Source organism: Typopeltis vanoorti, chromosome 21, assembly GCF_054136105.1.
Source record: "Typopeltis vanoorti isolate ZY-2024b chromosome 21, IOZ_Tvanoo_1.0, whole genome shotgun sequence".
Classification (NCBI taxonomy): Eukaryota; Metazoa; Arthropoda; class Arachnida; order Uropygi; family Thelyphonidae; genus Typopeltis; species Typopeltis vanoorti.
Genome location: NC_143569.1, coordinates 59758846 through 59783435, shown reverse-complemented (window position 1 = coordinate 59783435; position 24590 = coordinate 59758846). Strand labels below are relative to the sequence as shown.

Here is a 24590-nt window from a genome sequence, read left to right as displayed (position 1 = left end):
GAGTGTACAGAGGATTTGAAATTGGAAGTGATCACTATTTAGTCTTGAGCAGGATAAAATTGAATTTCATATTGAAAAGAATAACATATAAGAAAGTTTTAAAGCGAATAAAAATTGAGCAGCTCTCAGATGTGAGCTGTACACTAAAATACACAAAGATTATTGAAGGAAAAATGAAAGAGTTTGAGAACAGGAAACAAACCCTGGAGATTCAGTGGCAAGCCTTGAAAAAAACGCCCTGATTGATTCAGCTAAACAGGCATGTGGTGAAGTTGTCTGCAAGGATAGAAAAATTAGAACTCCATGGTGGACACAGGAAGTTAAAGAGGCAGTGAAGGAAAAGAAGAAAGCATATCAAAAGTTCCTGGCAAATAAGTCAGCTTGTGCTCTTAGAGAATACAGAGACAAATGCAAGAATGCAAAACACTGTGTAAAACTAGCCAAGAGTCATGGGAGGACTTTGGCAAGAATATAGAAAATAAATATCAAGAAGGTGGCAAAATATTCTGGAGGTTGTTGAGGAAGCTTAGGAATGGAGGAAAGAGTGCTGTAAAAGGAGTTAGAGATGATAAAGGTGACATGAAAATGGGAGAAAAAGATATCCTTGAAGTATGGAGTAATTACTTTGAAAAACTGCTAAATGAAACAAGCAGTGATGACAGCACAGTGGTAAAAACCACTGACCAGGCATGCAGTCAGGAATACATATCCATACTTGAAGTAGAAAAAGCCATCAAAGGCTTGAAATGTGGAAAGGCAGCAGGGGTAGATGATATTCGACCAGAAATGCTGAAGTATGGTGGTATAAGAGTCTTGCAGCGGCTGCACTGCATAGTACAGAAAGCCCGGACAGAGGGACGAATTCCCGATGATTGGAGTAGAGCTCTCATAGCGCCCATATATAAAAAGGGAAATAAAACTGAATGTGAGAATTATAGAGGTATTTCCGTACTGAGTGTTCCTGGCAAGATCTATGCAAGTATACTTGAGAAACAGTTGAGAAGAATCAGCCTCTATTTAGCCTGAATCCAGCTTGGTGAAGAACAAGCTGGATTCAGGCCAAATAGAGGCTGTCAGGATCAGATCTTCACTTTACGACAAATAGTGGAGAAATCATGGGAATATAACAAAGATCTGTATTTAAGTTTTGTCGATTTGGAAAAGGCATATGACAAGGTGCCAAGAGAGAAGCTATTCAATATGCTACAGTTATATGGTGTCAATGGAGCATTATATCAAGCAATACTTAGTCTTTATTTGAGTTGTAAGTCAGCAGTTAGAATTGAATGAAGTACAGGAAGATGGTTTAATGTTAAATCTGGTGTGAGACAAGGATGTACATTATCCCCTCTGTTATTCATTATCTATATGGATCACATTATGAAGGAAAGTGGTATTAAGCATGATGTCAAAATTGGAGATGTTAATGTTAGGTCTTTGCTTTATGAGGATGATGTTATATTTCTAAATAAATCTGCTACAAGTCTGCAGGATTCTCTGACTAAATTGAATAACTGTTGTAATAGATATGGTATGAAGGTCAGCCATAAAAAGACAAAGACAATGAAAATAGGTAGAATCATTGAAAATGTCAACTGTGTTGTGAATGGAGAACCTGTGGAACAAGTAAAACATTTCAGTTACTTAGGCACAATTTTTAGTGAAGATGGTAAATTAAATATAGAAATAGATAACAGAATCAGCAAAGCTGGTATGGTGGGAAGTCAATTGAATAAATTCATATGGAATAAGAGAGAAATTAGTTTGAACACACTAAATTAGCTGTATACAAGACAGTGTTGAAACCAGTCTTAACTTATGGATCCGAGAGCTGGGTCAGAAGTAAAACACTTGACCAAAGACTAGAGACCGCACATATGAGAGTCCTGAGAAAGATTAGAGGCATGAACAGATATCATCAATGGCAATATCATATTAAAAACGAGGATATTAGGAAAGAACTTACATTATCAGCATCCAGAAATGCGTTAGCAGAGCTAATCTCAGGTGGCATGGTCACTTAAACAGAATGGGTGAAGAAAGATTAGCAAAACAAGTGTTCTCTGCTAGGTTGGCAGTAAAACGACCCAGAGGAAGACCAAGATATAGGTGGATTGATACAGTACAAAGTGCCTTAAAAGATAGAAATATAAGATCTGATAATGTTGGAGGCTTGACAAGTAACAGACTGATTTGGAGGAAAATTATAGATAGGAAGTTAGTAATGATGTAAATTTTTTTTCATGTAGTACTATCATATCCTGTACACCCCTTGAGGGAACATGGCAGGAATTTGATGATGATGATGATGATGAACTTGTTAAAGTACTAATTTTTTCATTTTCACAATTTAGGCTTTCCTCCATTATTTTGAGCTATTTTTTGTAAATGATAGAAACAGAAATAGTGCACCGCTGTTACACTACTCAATAATCACTGACCTAAATGAAGGATTCTGATATTAATTAATTATCATTTTTTGCAGAAATGACTCCGCATTATTACCAGTGAGTGAATTTTACAGTGCAAAAATTAAGATGGTATCACTTTGCAGAAGTCTTTACATAATACCTTATGCTATTACTAGAGGAACAGAACATGATTTCATATAGCAATGTATGTTTTATCAGTTAAAAAGCCTTATTTATGACCAATGAACAAATTAAAGTGTTAATTAATTTACATGCAATCTCAGTTTTATGAAGTTCATAAGATGGACAAGCAGGGCCGAACGTATGCACAGGCACATGATTCTCTAGCTGGTGCCCTGGAAAATTAGAGGGCCCCAAATAATGAGAAGGGGGAAGAGCATTTTAGCGTCTCAGCCCTGCCCACCTTAGGAAAAGTGCAAGTGCAGCCATGTGGACAAGTAAATCTTGAAAAGAGACTGAACAACAGAGAAGACATATTCATTCTTCTTTAATGTGTTAAAATAAAACATGTTTAAGCTTTTCTATTAAAAAACAATGTTACTACAAAAGACATACCTTACAAATTCCAGAAGTAGTGGCACAATATCGCGATTTCTAGGCTCAGCTACATCAGCAAACAATTCCATGGACTTCCACAGCAAATTGCGATAATTAACGTAGTCTGGAATGTCTTTAGGTTCACATCTCATGTCCATTTTATCTAAAATGACTTCGTGAACAGTATTAAAACTTTTGACAAGATTTCCGTTATTGTTTTTTAAGTGCTGATACACAACTGTGTGTTTTTCTGTGTGAGAATAAAAAAAAAAAAAATCACCATTTTAATCAAATCTGCTTATTATACATTTTTACAATAATAATTGTAAGTTCATTTCAAAGGTAAAAGAAAAAAAATTACTATTTGTTTCTCTTTAATTCTCTTAAAACAATTCCATTCCAAGCAAAACCACAAATTATCCAATTTGTGGTTATCCAATTATCCACGAAATATGAAATTTGCAAATTCATATTCAAGGAATTGCAAATTATCAACTTATTAAAAACTGTTGTAAAACATCAGATTTTTGCATTAAGAAAACAGAGAAATCATAAAAACATTACAAAGATCTCTGCTTAAATTTTGGAGTTCTTGAACAAAGATATTATTATAAGATTCCAAGTAATTCAAAATACCAAACTGTGGTGTAAACTAAATCATATGTGGTGCAGTATATTAATTAGATTTAAGTTTAGAGTTAACAGAATTGAAAGGTACGCACAGGATGGTGCTTTGACATTAAATTGGGTAAAAGGGGTAAAGTGGTAAATTAATTGCATAAATTGATTATAAAATAACAATACAGCTGTATTGTTATTTTATAATCAATACAGACTACATTATTACAAAAAGCAATCCTATAACTATTAAAACAGAAGATATTAAACTTGGTTCCTTTTGTGCAGTTGACCTCTTGAAGAGTTCCAACAATTAACAAAATTAATTAACATCTGTAAAAAAAATTTATTTTCAATATGGAAATATTATGTTCAGTCAGTTTCAATCTTGATGTCAATAGTATTTTAATATTTTTCTTTCTTTTTTTTTTTTTAATTCAGGGCACCCAATCATTATTTTGTAATAACAGAAAGTGCTGTTCTGGTCAAAGTGATGCAATGTATTTGTGAGGGTTATTTAAAAGTGAGAGTAGAATGATATTTATTTCCTATAATAAACGCCATAAGAAATACATAGGAATAGAGGAGATGAAGGATTAAGATTAAAACTGGAGCAGAAAGAAAAGCATCGAAATTATAACTTAAAACTAACAATAATAACTTAATTTCTTAGTTTAGTTTTAATGCAACACATTGACTACACTTCCCTCTCAATTACTACAACAGTAATTGAGAGTAAGAGATATCAAAAACAGTATATAACTTTATTGAAAATTAACAAAAATATTTTATATCAAAACTGACAATCATCATCAGTGTGGTACAAAGCAATTCAAAGAGAGAATACAAGGTACATACAGTAATCAGTTAATCTATAATACAAGTACTGTTCACTAGAAGGATCATATCAAATAAATCATTTTTGATATTTACACAGGGTGAGAATCTCCCATATTTTCAGGATACAAAATCATTCTAATTTTAATAAGGACAGTGTAATAGGATTCTGAACGTTCTTTGAAACATTCATATTTAAAACTGCTTCAATGGAGAAAGTGAGCATTGTTCCAGAAGATACTGTGTTTGATCTCAGCATTGTGTTGTATGAAAACTCAAGTTTTGAGGTTTAAAGGTATATTTAACATAGTAATTATCTTCGGTAATCCTTTTTTCCACACAACAGCCTCTGTCTAAAGTACATTAGATTACATTCATAAGAAAGCTGATAAACACCAGTTAGAGACAGGGGAAAAAGTTTCTTTTGTAGTTGTAAGAAATTAGAAATTTGTTAATTGGAAAATATGTGGGTATCTACAAATTCCAATAAATGCACATATCAGACACTAAAGATCATATACTGATACTATAATGCCTTCTGTACATAGATAAGAGTGGGCATTTTAGATGAAAAAATAAGATATATAAATAGACTGAAGTACAGCATGGAAAGCCTTCTGTCTCTATCTATGGTTCATTATTATTTAAATCATGTAGAGGATATTTTGCTTCTCTCTCTCTCTCTCTCTCTCTCTCTCTCTCTCTCTATATATATATATATATTTGAAAAACTTATCCTCACATCAAAGGGACAGTCTGGTTGTTAACTTAACATTCTACTCACCAGAGCAGTGTGTGTGTGTGTGTATATATATATATTAGAAACCTATCCTCACATCAATGTGCCAGTCTGGTTGGCTGTGTAGACAGCATACCTGCTTGCCAATCAACAGGCTATAGGTTTGAATCCCATCTTGGGCAGGGATGCTTGTAAAAGTCTTCTCTAGATAAGCTCTTTGAGAAATAAGTCTTGATAAGCACCATGGCTCTTTGAGAAAATTCACCAAATCCTAAATTACCAGAACACAATGTTTGTTTTTATTCTTCAGCCTTAGAACAGGACCTTCTCATAATCAAAACTTTAATGGAATACTGTAATAGAACACAGGATTCTGATCTCATACATTTTGGACATTTCTGAACCTACTGGCAGAATCATAAGGTGTCACCTGATTCTCACATGTTTTCCAATCAACAAAATTTCTAATCTTCTACAACTACAAAAGAAAAACTTTTATCCTTGTTTCTAAGTTTACCAGATTCCTTGTGATTTAACATAATTTACACAGGGACCATTCTATGGGGGGGGAATGATTGTTGAACATCAATACTAATACTAGAGATGGGTAACACCTCAAGAGTTGCACAACATAGTCTTGAGAATCAAACACAGTATCTTCTGGAATGATGCCATTTGTAGAGGGAAAATTGATGGTGCTATCACAGCAGGAAAACGTCCTGGGAGGTCATGATACTTACTGCTGCTGATTACATGTGGTGATCGCTGATCACAGGAAAATGCTGCAGGGACATTTGTATGCACTACAATTAGTTGCTTGCCTAAAGTAACTACAGCAGAGCTGCTGCGAACAAGCCACACATCACCTCTTCTCCCCAACGCCAAATGGCCTTTCGAATGGTGTCTTTCACACCGTTCCTGGATGATTAGAAAAGGGTTCTGTGGAGCAACAAATCATGCCTCCAAATGTTTCGCTCTGATGGTAATATTTGGATCCAGAGATTGCCCAGGAAATAGTTCTGGCAAGACTGCATCATTCAAATTGTCAAGTTTGGTGGAAGCTTGGTAATGTTATGGGGATGTTTCAGTTGGATGGGGCTTGGTCCATGATGTCTGATGGCTAACTGGACATCCTGAACAATTTCATGCTTCCAATGCTGTGGAAGTATTCTGACAGTGACTCTTGCATGCTTCAGCATGACAATGCTCCATGTCATGCTGTACTGCCTAAGCCTGGTTTCTACAAAAGAACACCGAAGTATTGAACTGGCCAGCTCAGAGTCCAGATGTTAACTCCATCAAACATCTTACAAATTAGAATGCCAAATTTGCTCCAGACCACAGTGGCTGTCATCAGCATCAACAATGGGGTAGCTCTGCACAAGGAATGGAAGAATATTCCTGTTGCAATGTATCAGAAATTGGTTGAAAGCATGCCGGTAGTTTGTCATTCAGGCCAAACGTAGTCCACTCAGTACTAGAAATGTAATTAAAACGCTTTTTTTTAAACCACAACTAGGTGTCTAAATACTTTCTGTCAACATACCATATATACACATAAAAGCAACTGAATTATTAAATAAAAAAATAAATAAACTTTTATTTAATACCATGTTGGACCTCCTTTAGCCCAAATTACAGCGCATATCCAGTTTGGTGATTCCACAAAATATTGGATTGCATCTATGGCTACAATATACCAAGTGTTCACTAGACGTTCCTTTAACTGGCTCAGATTTGACAGAAGACAACTTTGCTCCCAGATCTGTTTTTCTAACATGTCTCACACATTCTCAATGGGGTTCAGATCCAGGCTTTGTGATGGTCAGGGAAGATGGTGGAAGTTACTTGTATAACACTGCTGAACAATTCTTGCAAGATGAATAGTAGCACTGTCATCCATGAAACAACTATTACCCACTGGATAAAAAGTCAACATTGCAGGATAGACTTGATCGGCAACAATATTCAGATATTCCTTGGAGAATACCCAACTTTCCACACCAAGACACCACCTCCAGAGCCTTGTTGTGTTTACTAGGCAAGCTGGGTTCATTTCTTCATGAGGCTCCTGCCAAACTTTCTGCCTCTCTACTCAGTAGGCAGAGACTTATTGGACAACATGACTTTCTTCTAGTCTTCCAGTGTCATGGTGTTCCTGACACTGCTGTATACAGACTTTCTGGGTTTTTGCAGAAACCAGTGGTTTCCGTATAGGGATTTGGCTGCCAATACTAAGCCTCTTCAATTCCCTGCACATAGTCCAGTGAGATATGGGTAAGGAACAGTCTTCATCAAATGCTTTGGTCAATTGCTGAATACAGGAAGTTCTGTTTGTTTGTTTGTACAAGCCTTCTCAGATCATGGTGATCTCAACCCTGACGGATTGTCTTAGGACAACACTTACATCTCTTAGACAAGCAATGTAGATTATTTTTCCACTGATTAAACACCATGGATAGCTCACCTTTTAAGAAACCAGTAAGCTCTGCTGTTTTTAAAATCATGGCTCCAGCCAGATGGACACCCACAAGAAGCCCTTTTATCGAACTCAAAAAGATCCTTTGTTTTTTCCCATTGCAATCAATACTACTGATGATTACTGACCAGCAGCATTATTAAATAGTTGCCTAGAACATGTGGTGACACACGTGACCAAATATTTTGCATATAATGCTGTGTAAGTGATGTTTACATATATCTGCATAAAGCTTTCTAATTCAGTATTAATATAATATAATATAATATAATATAATATAATATAATATAATATAATATAATATAATATAATATAATAATGAATGCATGTATTTATAATTGTCATTGTTAATTATAAATCATAGACACAATTTTTTAAATATCTGATTTGCAAAACATTTTTCTTCCATCTAATAAATGGAGGTTGTTTATTCTTTAACTTCTTTATAATATTACTATCTGTCAAGGAAACTAACCAGCACTGTCAACTTTATGATACTGCTAAACTTAAGCATTTACTAATTTTTTCTCTTCATTATATTTTTATACATGCCTGATTTTTTTAACCTAAACGCAAAAAAAATAATTAATTAACCTAAAAACGAAAAAATAATTAAGACTGCACACTCACATATTAAGACTGCACACTCACATAGGAAAGAACTTGACATTGTCAGCATCCAGGAATGCATTAGCAGAGCTAATCTCAGGTGGTATGGTCACTTAAATAGAATGAGAGAGGAAAGATTAGCAAAACAAGTGTTCTCTGCCAGGTTGGCAGCAAAACGACCCAGAGGAAGACCAAGATATAGTGGATTGATACGGTACAAAGTGCCTTAGACGATAGAAATATAAGATCTGATAATGTTGGAGTCTTGACAAGCAACAGACTGATTTGGAGGAAAATTGTAGATAGGAAGTTAGTAATGATGTAAATTTTTCATGTAGTACTGTCATATCCTGTACACCCCTTGAGGGTACATGGCAGGAATTTGATGATGATGATGCACACTCACATTATTTTTTGTACACATCCATAACAAATAATTATTTGAGAGCTCCAAAACTTACAGTTGACTAAAACAACTTCATTTCTAGTCACAGCAAAAAAGGAGAAGCAAATTCTGCCTATAGTATTCTTTGTAAAGAAAAGAAAATCATAATAATTTTGTAACACCGTCTTGTACCAAGCACTGCTAGGTGTATTCAAAATGAATGAATACAAGAAGCATTTTCTTTTGCCATATGAGACAGTTCCAAACAAATGGGAATTTAAATGCTTAATGATATTGGATCTCCTCCTTGTAGAGTGGAAAATATGATACAATTAACAAAGTTACTATGATAGCCTCTAAAAAAGAGGAATTAACTTTGAATATTCCAATGCTTTACCACAGTTTTAGGTTTCTGCAAGAGTCACAATGTAACACAAGAAGCAGTTGCAGTATTTGATATTATGACAGTTTTTTTTGTTTTGTTTTTAACTCTCCAGGCTAAAACTGTCCAACCATGTAGAAAGTTTTTTACCTTTGGTATATACTATGTTAAAGATACCAAGCAATTTTATAAGAACCATATTTTGATGTGTCACCAACCTATAACATACTGATAGAGGATGAAGCATACACAGAGTAAAAGATTTATTGAAAATTAAGTGATAAATATTTTATACTGAAAATGATAGACATTATCTGTGTAGAATGAGCAAGTAATTTAAAGGAGGCCAAATGTAAGGTAACAAAACAATTCTTAATACCTTTATACAACACTTTTGGACTCCTAGAATCTTGAACCACAGGTTACTATGGCAAAATGAATTTGGTAGCAAATGACATCACAATCAGTAGACAAAGGATATAGTGGGAAATTGTAGAGCAGACAGAACAATGTCTACATATGGCAGGAACTTAAACAAAGGAAGTTACAGGAAACAGAATAAAGGAAATTGCAGGAATTAGAAAACAGAAGGGAAATGGCAGAAATCATACACTGATGACAAAACAAAGGATGCTGGAAACAAACAGAAACATAAAACAACACAAAAAAAATGTAAAATGACAACAATGATGGGACAGACATAAGAAAGAGGAGTATGAAATTAGAAATATGAAAGTGCAGAATTAATGCTTAAAGTTGAAAATGTTGTTATGTTCCATTGAGTCATTTTCGACTCCTGGTGATTCTATGAACATACACTCTCCATTCAGATCTGTCCCTGGTCATATCTTTCAGAATTTTCAGGCAGATTTCAGTTGCTTCTTTAACTCCATCCACCCATCTAATTCTTGGTCTTCCTCTTCTCCTACTTCCATCAACTTTAGTAAGCATCATCATCTTCTCCAGACTGACATTTGCTCGTATAATATGTCCAAAGTATGACAATTTTTGCTTAATGATCATAGCTTTGAGGGAGCAATCTGGCTTTATTCTATCACTGATTTATTGGTTTGCTTTGCAGCCCATGGTTACATTAGATTAAATTAATGTCACTTATCTAAAATCTTCATGATAAACTAAACTAAACACACTATACCATTAAAATCAAAAATTCTAAATCAGAATAGTTTTTACATTATGTATAATGAATCTTTCTAAGACAAAATTAACTTATTACCAACACAAACTGCATAACTTTTAATTAAACTTCAAATAAAAGAAATATGGTATATTGTGCCATATTTCTTTAAATTATAGTTCTAAGAGAATGATATCAATTGTTCATTATTGAGTCCCTGTCTAATTAAGAGCTAATCTATTCACATCTGTTCAATTTTCCCTACCCCTACTTAAGATGACTAATGCAGAATGACTAATGTTCATCACTTATGTCCTCATTTCTTTGTAATTTGAGGTGACTGACTGCTAAAGTTTTCGGGTTAATTTTGATTTTAATTGTACAGACTGCACATACCAAGTTTATTATGAAGATTTCAGGTAAGTGACATTAATTAAAGCTAGTATAATATCTCAACATTTAAATAGTATTTAATTAATAGTAATTAATATATATTCCATTATTGTCTGCATATGTACTTTTTATGTCATGAAAAGTACAAATTCATTTCAACTCATGTCATTCTATATGCTTTATGTATGGTTCCTGTCAATTCTTTGTGTTCTGTCATCAATGTATAATTTCCCATCATTTCCTTTACATCATGGAAATGGAGCAGAGATGGATGAATCTTTATTTCACAAAATTCACTAGTGCAAACCATGCATTATAACAAACTACTTCCATGGTTTCCTAGATGTTCATTATAGCATCTACTGCATTATTTATAGATGTACAGAAATGCAAATAAAAACAAATGTTTTTAAAAAAAAAAATTAAAATCCATCTTATTTTAATGGCTTATAAAAACATAAAAATTCGTTCATAATATCAACTGCATCGTGTTGGACAAGTAGTAATAATAGAGTTCGCTTACTAAAAAGCATTAATGATAATGACAAGAATAACTGCAATATATATATACGTGTATGTATATATTTATATATATATATATATATATATAATGTTAACAAACCAGCGTTAGCATTTTCAGCAGCTTGATACAAGGCAGGTGAAAAAATTTCCCAAAACTCCTTTCCCATTCCACGAGCATGGGACTCAATCAATTTCATAACTGGTTTCCATAACAAGTTAAAGTTGATATAGAGCATTCCCAACAGATAAAGAAGTGGAACCTGCATGGAAGTTAAAACAAAACAGAAATTTAATTTTCTGTAAGAATTAGGAATAGAATGTAATTAAACAATTTAATTTACAACTAATTTTCATTTCCATCTTATAGTTATAAAAAAAAAAGTTACCTAATACTTTTAAAAGTTATCTATATTTTTAAATTTCTATATATTTAAAAATATAGACAACAGCTGCAATTTGTCTGCACTATATAACATACTGAAAATTTGTATATCTTATCCTTAGGAGGAGGCAGGGAGGGAGGTTGAAATTTATAATATGTTTTAAAAAAATTACTGCAAATGAGAAAAATAAGATTTTTCTGGTATACTGCATATCCTGCATGCCCATTAATGTTGAGTTAGGCTAAATCTTGTTTATCATTAATTTCCAGGGGGATGTTGTTTTGCTGTTGTAAGTTACAGTATTTTAGAAAATAAATTTAATATGAAAAAGGGGTTTGATATGTATTTATAAAAGTGCACTGCAATGCAGACCAAATGCCCTTCTCACTATAAACATAGTGAGAAAAAGCCATTTAATGAACTTGAAAACTATATTTTTATGACAAAGGTACTGTCAATAATTAGAGATACAGTAAGTTGTTACCTTTTCATATGGACCCAAAGGAAGATTTTTTTGTACTGCCTTCCATTCCAACTTTTGCAGTAATTTTAATTTTTCTCTATAATCTTGAACTGTAACAGGAACTTTTTCAGCAAGTATACAGATCAAAAATGCAGATTTCTGTGGAAATGACTAAAAATAGATACAAAATTAATACAGATACGTTATTTCATAAAAGCAAGATGGAAAGCATACTTTATAAATGTAATATATACAACTTTCAATATTAGTCTAGCACACAGAAACAGCACTTTTATGTAAGGTCTAAGACTTCATAGACTCATTCGCACTCATAATTAATTTTTTTTAAAAAAAGTAAAAACAAACAACACCATAAAACTTATAGCTGATTGCTTAATTAGAACTTAAGATATAAGGTAGTAGAGGGTATTGCAAATACTAATAGAAACTTTAAAAAAAAAAAAAATTAATAGCAATTCTATTCATAGATGACTGGGAACCTACAAATTGAGCAGCATGAATTGAGGATTAAGTCAGGAATTAGACCATGGAGAATAATAAACATAGTTTATTATGCTGCCTCAAGTAAAATCTGATCTAAACTGGATAATCTCTCTCTCTCTCTGTCTAAAGAGATGAGTTTTTTTTTATACTTGCCAAGAAATTATATTCTTGTGTAATTCCTTACTCAAGCATAAGCAAACAAAGTTTGCATGTGATGTATCTTCCTGACTACTTATGCAGGGCTGCCATAACACAGGCCTGCAATGGAAAAGTTTGAGAAGAAATAATTGATTCTTATAGGTTTTTATGCTGAGTTTTACTCTGTAAAACTAGCTAAACAAAGCATGGGAAAATTTTGGTAACAACATAGAAAATACATATCAGCAAAGTGGAAAAACAGTCTGTTTTTCCACTGTTTCATTTAGCAATTAAACAGTTTCATTTAGCACAAGACTGTTTCATTGCTAAATGAAAAAACTATAGGCAACAATAGTAGGAAACACTCAACAAGAATGCACTCAGGAATACATATTGATGCTTGAAGTTAGAAAAAGCCATCAAAAACCCGAAATGTAAAAAGGAACTGGAGTAGATGAAATTCAACCAGAAATGTTTAAATATGGAGGTATAAAAGTTTTAAAGTGGCTGCACTGCATAATTCATAAAGCCTGGTTAGAAGGTCAAATTCCAGATGACTGGAGTAGAACTCCAGTCATCTGGAATTTGACCTTCTAACCAGGTTCTTACAGTCCTGATTTATAAAAAGGAGAAAAAAAAGAAACCAAATGTAAGAATTACAGAGGTATTTCTCTATTGAATGTTCCACTGGTAAGATTTTGGCAAGTATACTTGAGAAATAGCTACAAAATGTGGAAGGGAAACTTGGTGAAGAACAAGCTGGATTCAGGCCAAATAGAGGCTGTCAGGATCAGAATTTCACTTTAAGTCAAACAGTTGAGAAATCTTCGGAATTAAAGTTAAAATATGATTAAAGTATTGTTTAAGTTAAGGGATATTACATCCCATATAGTTTCTTAGCCGAATAAGAAACTCAAAGAGTTTCATGCCGAATATAGTAGAAACTATATAAATAAAGTTCGGCGATTCCAAGCGTAAGCAAATACCTGGATACTGCAGCAACTGACCCTAAAGGTAGTGCAAGCTGAGGCAACTCATGTCAAAGGTGGAGCAAGCTCCGATCACTATTCTTGATATTTACCCATAATGTGAACTTAGCTCCTAGGAGCTGTATTATTGTTCGACATTATGAGAGAAGGTTACTACCCAGACCGGTTTCAACCTTTATTGAGCTTGCACTACCTTTAGGGTCAGTTGCTGCAGTATCCAGGTATTTGCTTACGCTTGGAATCACCGAACTTTATTTATATAGTTTCTACTATATTCGGCATGAAACTCTTTGAGTTTCTTATTCGGCTAAGAAACTATATGGAATGTAATATCCCTTAACTTAAACAAGTTATATGTCGCCGAATTGAAGCCTTTGGCTCTTCATATATCTAATAATTTATTAGGACACCTCATGGCAAAACTCGTAGAAGGGTTGTAAGTTCTGTTTGCTACAAACTTGATATTAACTAGGTCTACCTACTCACTGATGAGACCTCAATGAGGGTGGAAACTGGTGCGGGGCGGATCTGGCTTTGAGAGGCTCCACTTAGAGGTAGGTTTTTGCCTGTATCTGAGTGGGGTCACCGCTGAGATTATGGCTCTGCTTGGTGGTGGGGTGAGCCTGCCACTGGGTAGAGCCAATGCTGAGAAGTTCTTCTCGGTGATGGGGTGAGCCTGTCATCAAGTGGAACAACGCTGAGTTGGGCGATCTTTCGGGATCATCTTATTTTTAGAGCCCGCTTCACCTATATATATAAGGTTGAAACCGGTCTGGGTAGTGACCTTCTCTCATAATGTCGAACAATAATACAGCTCCCAGGAGCTAAGTTCACATTATGGGTAAATATCAAGAATAGCGATCGGAGCTTGCTCCACCTTTGACATGAGTTGCCTCAGCTTGCACTACCTTTAGGGTCAGCTGCTGCAGTATCCAGGTATTTGCTTACGCTTGGAATCGCCGAACTTTATTTATATAGTTTCTACTATATTCGGCATGAAATTCTTTGAGTTTCTTATTCGGCTAAGAAACTATATGGGATGTAATATCCCTTAACTTAAACAAGTTATATGTCGCCGAATTGAAGCCTTTGGCTCTTCATATATCTAATGATTAAAGTAATCTGCAGCACTCATTGTAGTCAAGAGCACAGTGACACACACAGGGTGATCAAAATTAAAGTATCCCTGTTTAAGGCCTTGTGAAGTGCCATCCAGTGATCCAAATGCTGCAAAACTTTGCAGAAATACATTGTGATTCATGCGAAAGTGAAAGCTGAGGAAAAAAAAAACCCCTCCAAAATTAACTACCAGGGGATGCTATAAACACCAACTGCATGGAATTTGCATATCACACAACTTGACAGGTGCCAGGAGGGTTGAAAAAGATGGACACAAGATTGATTCCCTTCATTCTAGTTGTCAATACCATTCATAGTGATGGCACTAACCTTGTACTAATGCAATTTGTTCGTGATGCTGTACTACTTAAACATTTGCAATGCTGTTGCTACACTCCACAAATTTCATCACATGAACAAAGGTCAACGAGGTCCACTATAACCATGTGCTCTGCGATGAATGATTAGTTGTTTCGATGAAACAAGATCATTAGGGGTTAGACCTGGAAGAGGTCACAAAGCAATCAGTTCACAACAAGTGAATGAAGTTGCTACTGCTGTTGTGGAGCAGGGCAAGAATAATGGCATTAGTCCCTGCAGTGCACATGCTTTATCAAGATACATGGATGTGCCTTATACAACTGTCTGGAAAATTCTATGCAAGATTTGCATTTCTACCCATTCAAGATAACCCTGACACAGGAGTTGTACCTGCAAGACTTTGAAAGTCAACAACTGACATTCATTTTTAACATTCCTTGTTCGAGTGGAGTTGGACACTGCATGGTTGTGGATGATTATGTGGGGAGATTTTTGGGCTATGCAAAACCCACACGCAATCCAACAAATTCCTTTGCATTCACCCAAGTTACTGTCTGGTGCAGGTTTACAGCTTCGTTTATTATTAGACCATTCTTCTTTGAGGACATTCACCAGCTGGGTGCTGTGACCTGCTCAATTACTGCCAAGAGGTATCACAATATGATAAACAATTTTGTTGTGCTACAGCTACAGCAGTGTCTGTGCATAGATTCGGTCATTTTCATGCAGGATGGGGGTCCTCCATTCATTGGTCAATCTGTACAAGAGGTTCTTCAAGAACATTTCACAGAAGCCAGAGTGATCAGTTGTGAGTTTCCCACTGCATGACCACCTTGTTCACCTCATCTGACCCCCCCCCCCCGACTTCTGGCTCTGGGGATTTTTCAAAGACAGCATTTATCAGAATCATCCTAATAACTTGTCACTGCTGAAAGACAGCATAACTCAGCTTGTTCACACAACATCATTCCTGACCAGCTGTGTTCTGCCGTTTAACACACTGTGCAAAGGATGCAGTTTGTGGCATACCAGAAAGGCAGCACATTGAATATTATAGCCTGTGAATGGATACTGGAAGTGATTAAAAATGTGTTATTTACACTTATGTTGCTTTTATCCTTCTAACACACACATACAGAAAAATTACTACATCTACATTTGGTACATCATACAGCATCCTGTGATGGTGAATTTTGGAACCACCTTTCTCTTCCCTCTCGGATATCACTTCTGCATGGTGCACAATGTATTCCTGCAAAGTTTTGCAGCATTTGGATCACTGGGTGGCCCTCCACAAGGCCCTAAATAGAGATACTTTACTTATATTTACTGATATGTTTTCATTATAAAAATTAGTTTTCCAGCAAACCCTGACTTTAGGACTCCAAATAATAACTTCAGCTCTTATTTGCCACATCCATACTGTTTTGTTCTAATTTATATGTGGGCTGAATGGGTGCCATCCAAATTCTTGGGATTTTATGCCACCATTATTGTTAAGATTAGGATGGTTAACCAAAATTTCACAGGTTTCTTTAAAGTTGCATTCATATGCAACTTTAAATTTGCATAATGTAAAGCTTTTGCATAATGTAAAGAACAGGTACTTCTCCAATAAATTTGGTGTAGGGTGTTAAGAGCATGATCTGAAAGGCCTACTTCACCAAAATTGTTAAATTTAATGTGTCATTTGTGTTCTTTTTTATGAATAGTTTCACCAATATAAGGTAAGTTACAGGTGCAATAGATACGATAAACTCCAGGATGACCCAATGGGGGGGGGGGGGGGGACATGTTGCTCTCTAGCTTAATTTATTTTTTGTAACCTAATAGATAATGACAACAGGACTCTAGCATTGAGGTAGTAAGATTTTTTCCCGCACCAGAGCTCAGGCAAGTAGTTTTAATAGTTGACCAAATCAATGTAACTTTAGCATACCATGTACACTATCTACTAATAATTGTCCGGACACTCCCTGATATTTTAAGTTATGGATCATTCAAGGTTTGTTAATAACATAAAAACAGGTGTACAGATAGTAGGAAGCAGTATTTCATTGTAGTAGATGAATACAGGTGATATGGCAACATGACATGAACTCAGTGACTTCGAGAGAGGTGTCATCGTGGGCTGTCACATTGTCGCTCAACTAGAGCATTCAAAATCAATGGTTGGCAATGTGATCAACAAATGGAGATGTTCTGGCATCACTAGTGCAGGAAAACACCCAGGGTAGCTGCCGAATATAACTGACAAGGATAGTAGGGTATTAAAATGGGTGGCACGCAAAAACTGCTACAATCAACACAAACCATCCGTGATGAGTTCCAGAGCGTCAGTAACACCATGGTGAGCACTAATACTGTACAAAAAAGAACTCCATTTAATGGATTTCCACAGAAGAGCAGCGGCACACAAGCCGAACATCACAACAACGAACAAGGCAGCTTGTAGGGCCTGGTGCAAAGAGCGTGTGAACTGGACAATTGACCAGTAGAAAACAATACTCTGGAGCAATCAATCAAGGTTCACTTGTTTCCAGTCTGATGGCAGGGTGTGGGTGTGGAGGCAGTCTGGTGAATTCTTGTTACTGCAGTGTGTTGTACCCAGAGTAAAATTTGGTGGTGAAAGAGTACTGGTGTGGAATGCATTCAGCTGGTTTGGAGTGGGACCACTGGCCATGGTTCCATGAAAGGCAGCTCAGTGCAACACTGTGGAGTTTTTATGGAGTGGGCCCATGTTACTATCAAGACGACAATGCCCCATGCCACAAAGCTACAGCTTTTATGGACAAGGACAATGGTATGAAGAGATGGATGTTAAATGACTGTCCTAGCCTGTGCAGTCCTGACCTCAACTCTACTGAACACCTGTGGGACGAATTGGAGAGGTGATTGAGACATGTCCTCAATCTGCTGCTGAACTCAGTGCTGCTTTGATGGAGGAATGAAGACAAATTCCACCTGTCTGTCACACATTGCTGGAAAGCCTCCCTTTATTAGGATTCACCTGCTGGTATCAATCGTAAATTGCTCAAGTGTCGAGATAATTATTAGTAGATAGTGTAGATTGTAGTGCAGCTTGTTTCTTTGTATATATGTGTATACTCTAGATCAGGGATTCTCGACCTATGGTATGCATAACACTGGTGGTATGGGAGCCACATGAGGACATCGGGTGGTGCGAAACCAGAGTATAAAATAAAAGGGTAATTATCATATTTTTTTACTCACAACATGAGTTGAGAATTAAAAATGTATGCACAAATATTCAACAGTTCTACTTAAAATGTTTCATGCAACAAATGAAAACAATTCGATTTTACATTATCATTAAAAATGTTTGTATAATAATGTACAAAAATAATACGGAAGTTCAATTTGAATTTATTAAGTATTAATCAAATGACAATGACAGAAAGTAACTTGAATATATTTGATCGGACAACAATAGGAAACAGTTTGTCCGTTGTCATTTGTTTAGCTGTGAGCCACAGTTACAGTTAAGAAAGTAGTGGCATTAGATTATTGTTTATGAATGTGAGATCATATATATATATATATGTAGTTTGTGCCAGAGGATAGAAACAGGAACATGAATAAGTGGTAAACAAGTTCTTCAAAAAGATCGAAGGGAGAAATGAGTATAAGGGGGAGGGGAGGGGAAAATAATTCTTCTCTGCCAGAAGCTGCTACTTCGAATCCTAACCAACCGACGGAGGACATCACTGTACAAGAATGCAACAAAAAACCCCATACAGCACAACATAAATATAATCTTAGTTATTTATCATATGATTTCACATATGTTGGAGAAGAAACCATACCTATTCCCAAGTGTGTGATTATGAAACACTATCAAAACATTAGGTGAAGCCTTCCTTTCTTAAACGTTATTTTGAAACCATCATCATCATCATATTCCTGCCATGTACCCTCAAGGGGTGTACAGGATATGATAGTACTACATGGAAAAAATTACATCATTACTAACTTCCTATCTAAAATTTTATTCCAAATCAGTCTGTTACTTGTCAAGACTCCAACATTATCACATCTTATATTTCTATCATCTAAGGCAATTTGTACTGTATCAATCCACCTATATCTTGGTGTTCCTCTGGGTCGTTTTGCTGCCAACCTGGCAGAGAACACTTGTTTTGTTAATCTTTCCTCGCCCATTCTGTTTAAGTGACCATACCACCTGAGATCAGCTCTGCTAACGCATTCCTGGATGCTGACAATGTCAAGTACTTTCCTAATATCCTTGTTTTTAATATGATATTGTCATTGATGCCATCTATTCACGCCCATAATCTTTCTCAGGACTCTCATATCTGCGGTCTCTAGTCTTTGGTCAAGTGTTTAACTTCTGACCCAGCTTTCAGATCCATAAGTTAAAACTGGTTTGAACACTGTCTTGTATACAGCTAATTTAGTGTTGCGACTAATTTCTCTCTTATTCCATATGAATTTATTCAACTGACTTCCCACCATACCAGCTTTGCTGATTCTGTTGTCTATTTCCATATTTAATTTACCATCTTCAGTAAAAATCGTGCCTAAGTAGCTAAAATATTTTACTTGTTCCACAGGTTCTCCATTCACAATGCAATTGACATTTTCACCGATTCTACCTATTTTCATTGTCTTTCTCTTTTTATTGCTGACCTTCATACCATATCTATTACAACAGCTATTCAATTTAGTCAGAGAATCTTGCAGACTTGTAGCGGATTTATTTAGAAGTATAACATAATCCGCATAAAGCAAAGAGCTGACATTAACATCTCCAATTTTGATATCATGCTTAATACCACTTTCCTTCATAATGTGATCCATATAGATAATGAATAACAGAGGGGATAATGTACATCCTTGTCTCACACCAGATTTAACATTAAACCATTTTCCTGTACTTCCTTCAATTCTAACTGCTGACTTACAACTCAAATAAAGACTAAGTATTGCTTGATATAATGCCCCATTGACACCATATAACTGCAGCGTATTGAATAGCTTCTCTCTTGGCACCTTGTCCTATGCCTTTTCTAAATCGACAAAACTTAAATACAGATCTTTGTTATATTCCCATGCTTTCTCGACTATTTGTCGTAAAGTGAAGATCTGATCCTGATAGCCTCTATTGGGCCTGAATCCAGCTTGTTCTTCACCCAGCTTTTCTTCCACAATTCTTCTCAATCATTTCTCAAGTATACTTGCATAGATCTTGCCAGGAACACTCAGTACGGAAATACCTCTATAATTCTCACATTCAGTTTTATTTCCCTTTTTATATATGGTCACTATGAGAGCTCTACTCCAATCATCGGGAATTCGTCCCTCTGTCCAGGCTTTCTGTACTATGAAGTGCAGCCACTGTAAGACTCTTATACCACCATACTTCAGCATTTCTGGTCGAATATCATCTACTCCTGCTGCCTTTCCACATTTCAAGCATTTGATGGCTTTTTCTACTTCAAGTATGGATATGTATTCCTGACTGCATGCCTGGTCAGTGTTTTTTTTACCACTGTGCTTGTTTCATTTAGCAGTTTTTCAAAATAATTACTCCATACCTCAAGGATATCTTTTTCTCCAGTTTTCATGTCACCTTTATCATCTCTAATTCTTTTTACAGCATTCTTTCCTCCATTCCTAAGCTTCTTCAACAACCTCCAGAATATTTTGCCACCTTCTATATTCTTGCCAAAGTCGTCCCATGACTTTTGTTTAGCTAGTTGTACACAGTGTTTAGCATTCTTGCATTTCTCTCTATATTCTCTAAGAGCTCAAGCTGACTTATTTGCCAGGAACTTTTGATATGCTTTCTTCTTTTCCTTCACTGCCTCTTTAACTTCCTGTGTCCACCAGGGAGTTCTGATTTTTTTCTCCTTGTAGACAAACTCACCACATGCCTCTCTGGCAGAATCAATCAATGTTTTCTTCAGAGTCAGCCACTGAATCTCCAAGGTTTGATTCCTGTTCTCAAACTCTTTCATTTTTTCTTCAATAATCTTTGTGTATTTTAGTCTTCAGTTCACATCTGAGAGCTGCTCAACTTTTATTCGCTTTAAAACTTTCTTACATGTTATTCTTTTCAATATGAAATTAAATTTTATCCTGCTCAAGACTAAATAGTGATCACTTCCAATTTCAAATCCTCTGTACACTCTGGTGTCCTGCACCAGGGAGAAAACATCACTATCAACAATAACATAGTCAATGAGACTTTTCTTATTCCTAGCCTCTTCTCTCCATGTGAATTTGTGCACATTTTTATGTTGGAACATGGTGTTAGTAATAACCAGTCCCTGTCCTGAACAGAAATCCAACAGATATTTGCCATTATTATTAGCTTTGCTCTTTTCTCCAAATTTTCCTAAAATATTTTTGTATGTCTCACAATCATTTCCTACTCTGCTATTTAGATCCCCAACAAGGACCAACTTTTCCGTCTTCATTGTGTCAGTTGCTTTTTCTAAAGCCTCAAAAAATTCCTCCACTTCTACCTTAGTAGAACCTTCTGTGGGACCACAGGCACAAATAAATCTCATTCCCCATTCTCATATTTGCCCACATTACTCTACTTGAGACTGACTGCCATTCAAGAAAATTAGCCTCGTATTTTGTGTTGAATACTATGGCTACTCCTTCTTTTCCTTGATCGTCATTGCCTGAATATAACATTTTGTATTTATTGCTCAGAAAGATCTCACCAGTTTTAGTCTTTTTTGTTTCAGTCACCCCTATTATGTCGATCTGGTACTTATCTAATTCCTCAGCTAGCTCCATTTCTTTGCCATTCAGGCTTCTTACGTTGATAGTACCGATCTTTAACTCGGGTGATGTTGAGTTGGGGTTTGTTTTCAGATTTGTTCCAGTAGCTGACTTTTCGCTGTTCACCCTGGTTCCCTGGCGAAAACAACAGGGGCCTTGTTTAACCGGGCGACGGCCCAGCCGTCATGAAATTTTGTCATGTTGTACTCATTTTTTATTTTGGTTTAACCAATAAGAATACAATTTGGTAGGCTAAATCCCAAATTGCCAGCCCATCCTCGTTCGTTCAGTATCCAAGTAGATACCCAACAGGATGCACCACGAGAAGGTGAGGATTGGACATTAGGTCAGAACTATACGTAATAAATAACGGAAAAACTCACATTCATTTTTAGTTATCTTACACCAGCTACTTAGGTGGCGTTTTTTGGAATTGTCAGTTAGTGTTTAATTTTGAGCTTAATTGTACTGAAGATGCCTGTGACACACAGGCGAAAATTATACTATTAAATAATATTTCTAAATGAGTTTTTCCGTTATTTATTATGTATAGTTATGTCTACTCACGGTTTACCTCTTTTAAAACTTATTAGGTCAGAAGCCCTGGTCGGTTCTCTGCATTCCTTTAAAGGCTATGTTTATTTTGAAACCAAGCATGGCAATTTAAAACACAAACCTTTGGAATATTTCCAGAGAAAACTGTCCGATTTGTCAGCAAGGAAAAAACAAATATCCTCATTTTCAGGATTTAACACGAAGGCTCTGCAGGCATCTTATGAAGTCAGTTTAAGAATAGCTAAGGCAGAAAAAAAAACCTCACCCAATCGGAGAGTCATTAATATTACCAGCAGCTAGAGATAAGGTTAGAATAATTTGGGGGGGGGGGGGGGCAGCAAAACATCTTGAAATGATTCCATTATCCAATGACACCGTATCACGAAGAATTTCAGAGTTGTTTTCAAATGTTAAGGAGCAGTTAATAGAAAAAGTTCAGGCTAGTAAATATTTTTCCATTGGATGAAACTACTGACATTACCAGCATGGCCCATCTTCTTATATATATAAGATTTATAGATGGAAAAACAGTGAAGGAAGAATTCTTGTTTTGTGAATCGCTGCCTTCTTGAACAACCTCAAATGAAATATTTTCAAAATCAGACCAATTTATGAAAATGAATGATATAGAATGGAATAAATGTGTTGGTGTTTGTTCTGATGAAGCATGTACAATCGTTGGGAAACACAGTGGTGTTGTTGCAAAATTAAAGAAGTAGCTCCACAAGCAAAATTTGTACATTGTAGCATTCATTGTGAGGCTTTAGCCGCAAGAAATATGCCTGTTGCTCTGAAGACAGTTTTGAATGACAGCGTGAGAATTGTTAACTTCATTAAGTCCAGAGCTATGAATTCACGACTATTTTCCATTTTGTGCAATGAAATGGGTGCTGAACATGATTCTCTTTTACTTCACACTGAAGTTAGGTGAATGTCGAGGGGAAATTTATTGAGCCGCCTGTTTGAACTTCATTCAGAAGTGCAGATTTTTCTCTCTGACAAATCCTCAGACTCGAATTATTTCAATGATGAGCTGGCTTGCTTGGGTTGGCTTACCTGGCAGATTTATTTTGCCACCTCAACCAGCTGAACACGAGCTTGCAGGCTGTACATACTTCCTTATTCTTGGTACAGAATAAAACTGTGGCTCTTAGGAAAAAACTTTTGCTTCATCATTAAAGAAATCAATACTGGAAACATGTTCTTTTATATTGTTGGATGCTTTCTTAACTGAGAATGAAATTCTTCTTCATAGTGAACTGGCAGTGAATATAAAGAAGCATCTCGGGAGTCTAATCACAGATTTCAAGGAATACTTCCCTGAAAACCTGGCTTCAGAATTTTTGATTAGAAAGCTGTTTTCCATTGATGACACCTTACCAGAAATGTTAACTCCTTCTGAGAAAGATGAACTAATCGAGCTCTCCTATGATGGAAGTCTCAGGCAAATGATCATGAAGATGGATTTAACAGACTTCTGGTTGGCAAGAAGAAATGAATATCCAATGATCTCAGAAAAAGCTGTAAATTTCTGTTGGTGTTTGCAACTTCTTACCTTTGTAAATGTGGGTTTTTCTTCTTTCATTTATATCAAAAACAAGTACAGGAATAAGTTGAATGTTGAACCTGATTTAAGACTCAAATTAAGTCAATTGAAACCAGACATTAAGAAGAAACATTAAGAAACCAGACATTGTTTAGCTAAACAAGCACAACTTTCACACTGAAACAAGAATGTGAGTTCTGTAATTAAAAATGTTACATTTATAGCTTGTACTGATTATAAGTTTATTTGAGAACTGGAGTACCATTATCAGGAATATGTGTTTGTCAAAATTTGTTTATGTATTCGCTCATTATTATTTTAATTTTTAAAAATTGCACATTTTACAGAACAATCCATTGAATAGATTCAAAGAGTATCTGTTCTCCAATAAATATCTGAATAAAATAATAAATAACTAAATAAATCACTAGTATTGCAGAGAAATGCTTATTTTGTCCCTGGGACCAACAAATCACGCTTTTCCAGAATAAATGTGCTTATTGGTATATCTAATATCCTGAATTAAATATAGTGGTATGCCACTGGAAAAGGTTGAGAACTGCTGCTCTAGATGATGACCTTAATGTGAAAGTCAAAACATAGAGTGATTATTTTGGTTTATATTAAACTGAAGTTTTACTCTAACATGGTAGTTGTTTCCATAATTTTTATAATGAATTCTGATCACAGTGTAACCATGAAGGAAAGGATGCTGATATGT

At 35.5% G+C, this 24590-nt stretch overlaps 1 protein-coding gene across 1 annotated transcript in view; it reads right to left on the bottom strand.

The window, feature by feature from the left end:
• The window catches only part of LOC150094892 (small subunit processome component 20 homolog), a 468852-nt gene that overhangs the window by 335783 nt on the left and 108479 nt on the right, over positions 1 to 24590 (bottom strand). The window contains exons 13-15 of the mRNA XM_090410975.1: positions 11939 to 12088; positions 11172 to 11331; positions 2988 to 3219 (exon numbers count right to left, since the gene is read on the bottom strand). Of these exons, the coding sequence (XP_090267101.1) occupies positions 2988 to 3219; positions 11172 to 11331; positions 11939 to 12088 (542 nt within the window). The remainder of the gene's footprint in view (positions 1 to 2987; positions 3220 to 11171; positions 11332 to 11938; positions 12089 to 24590) is intronic.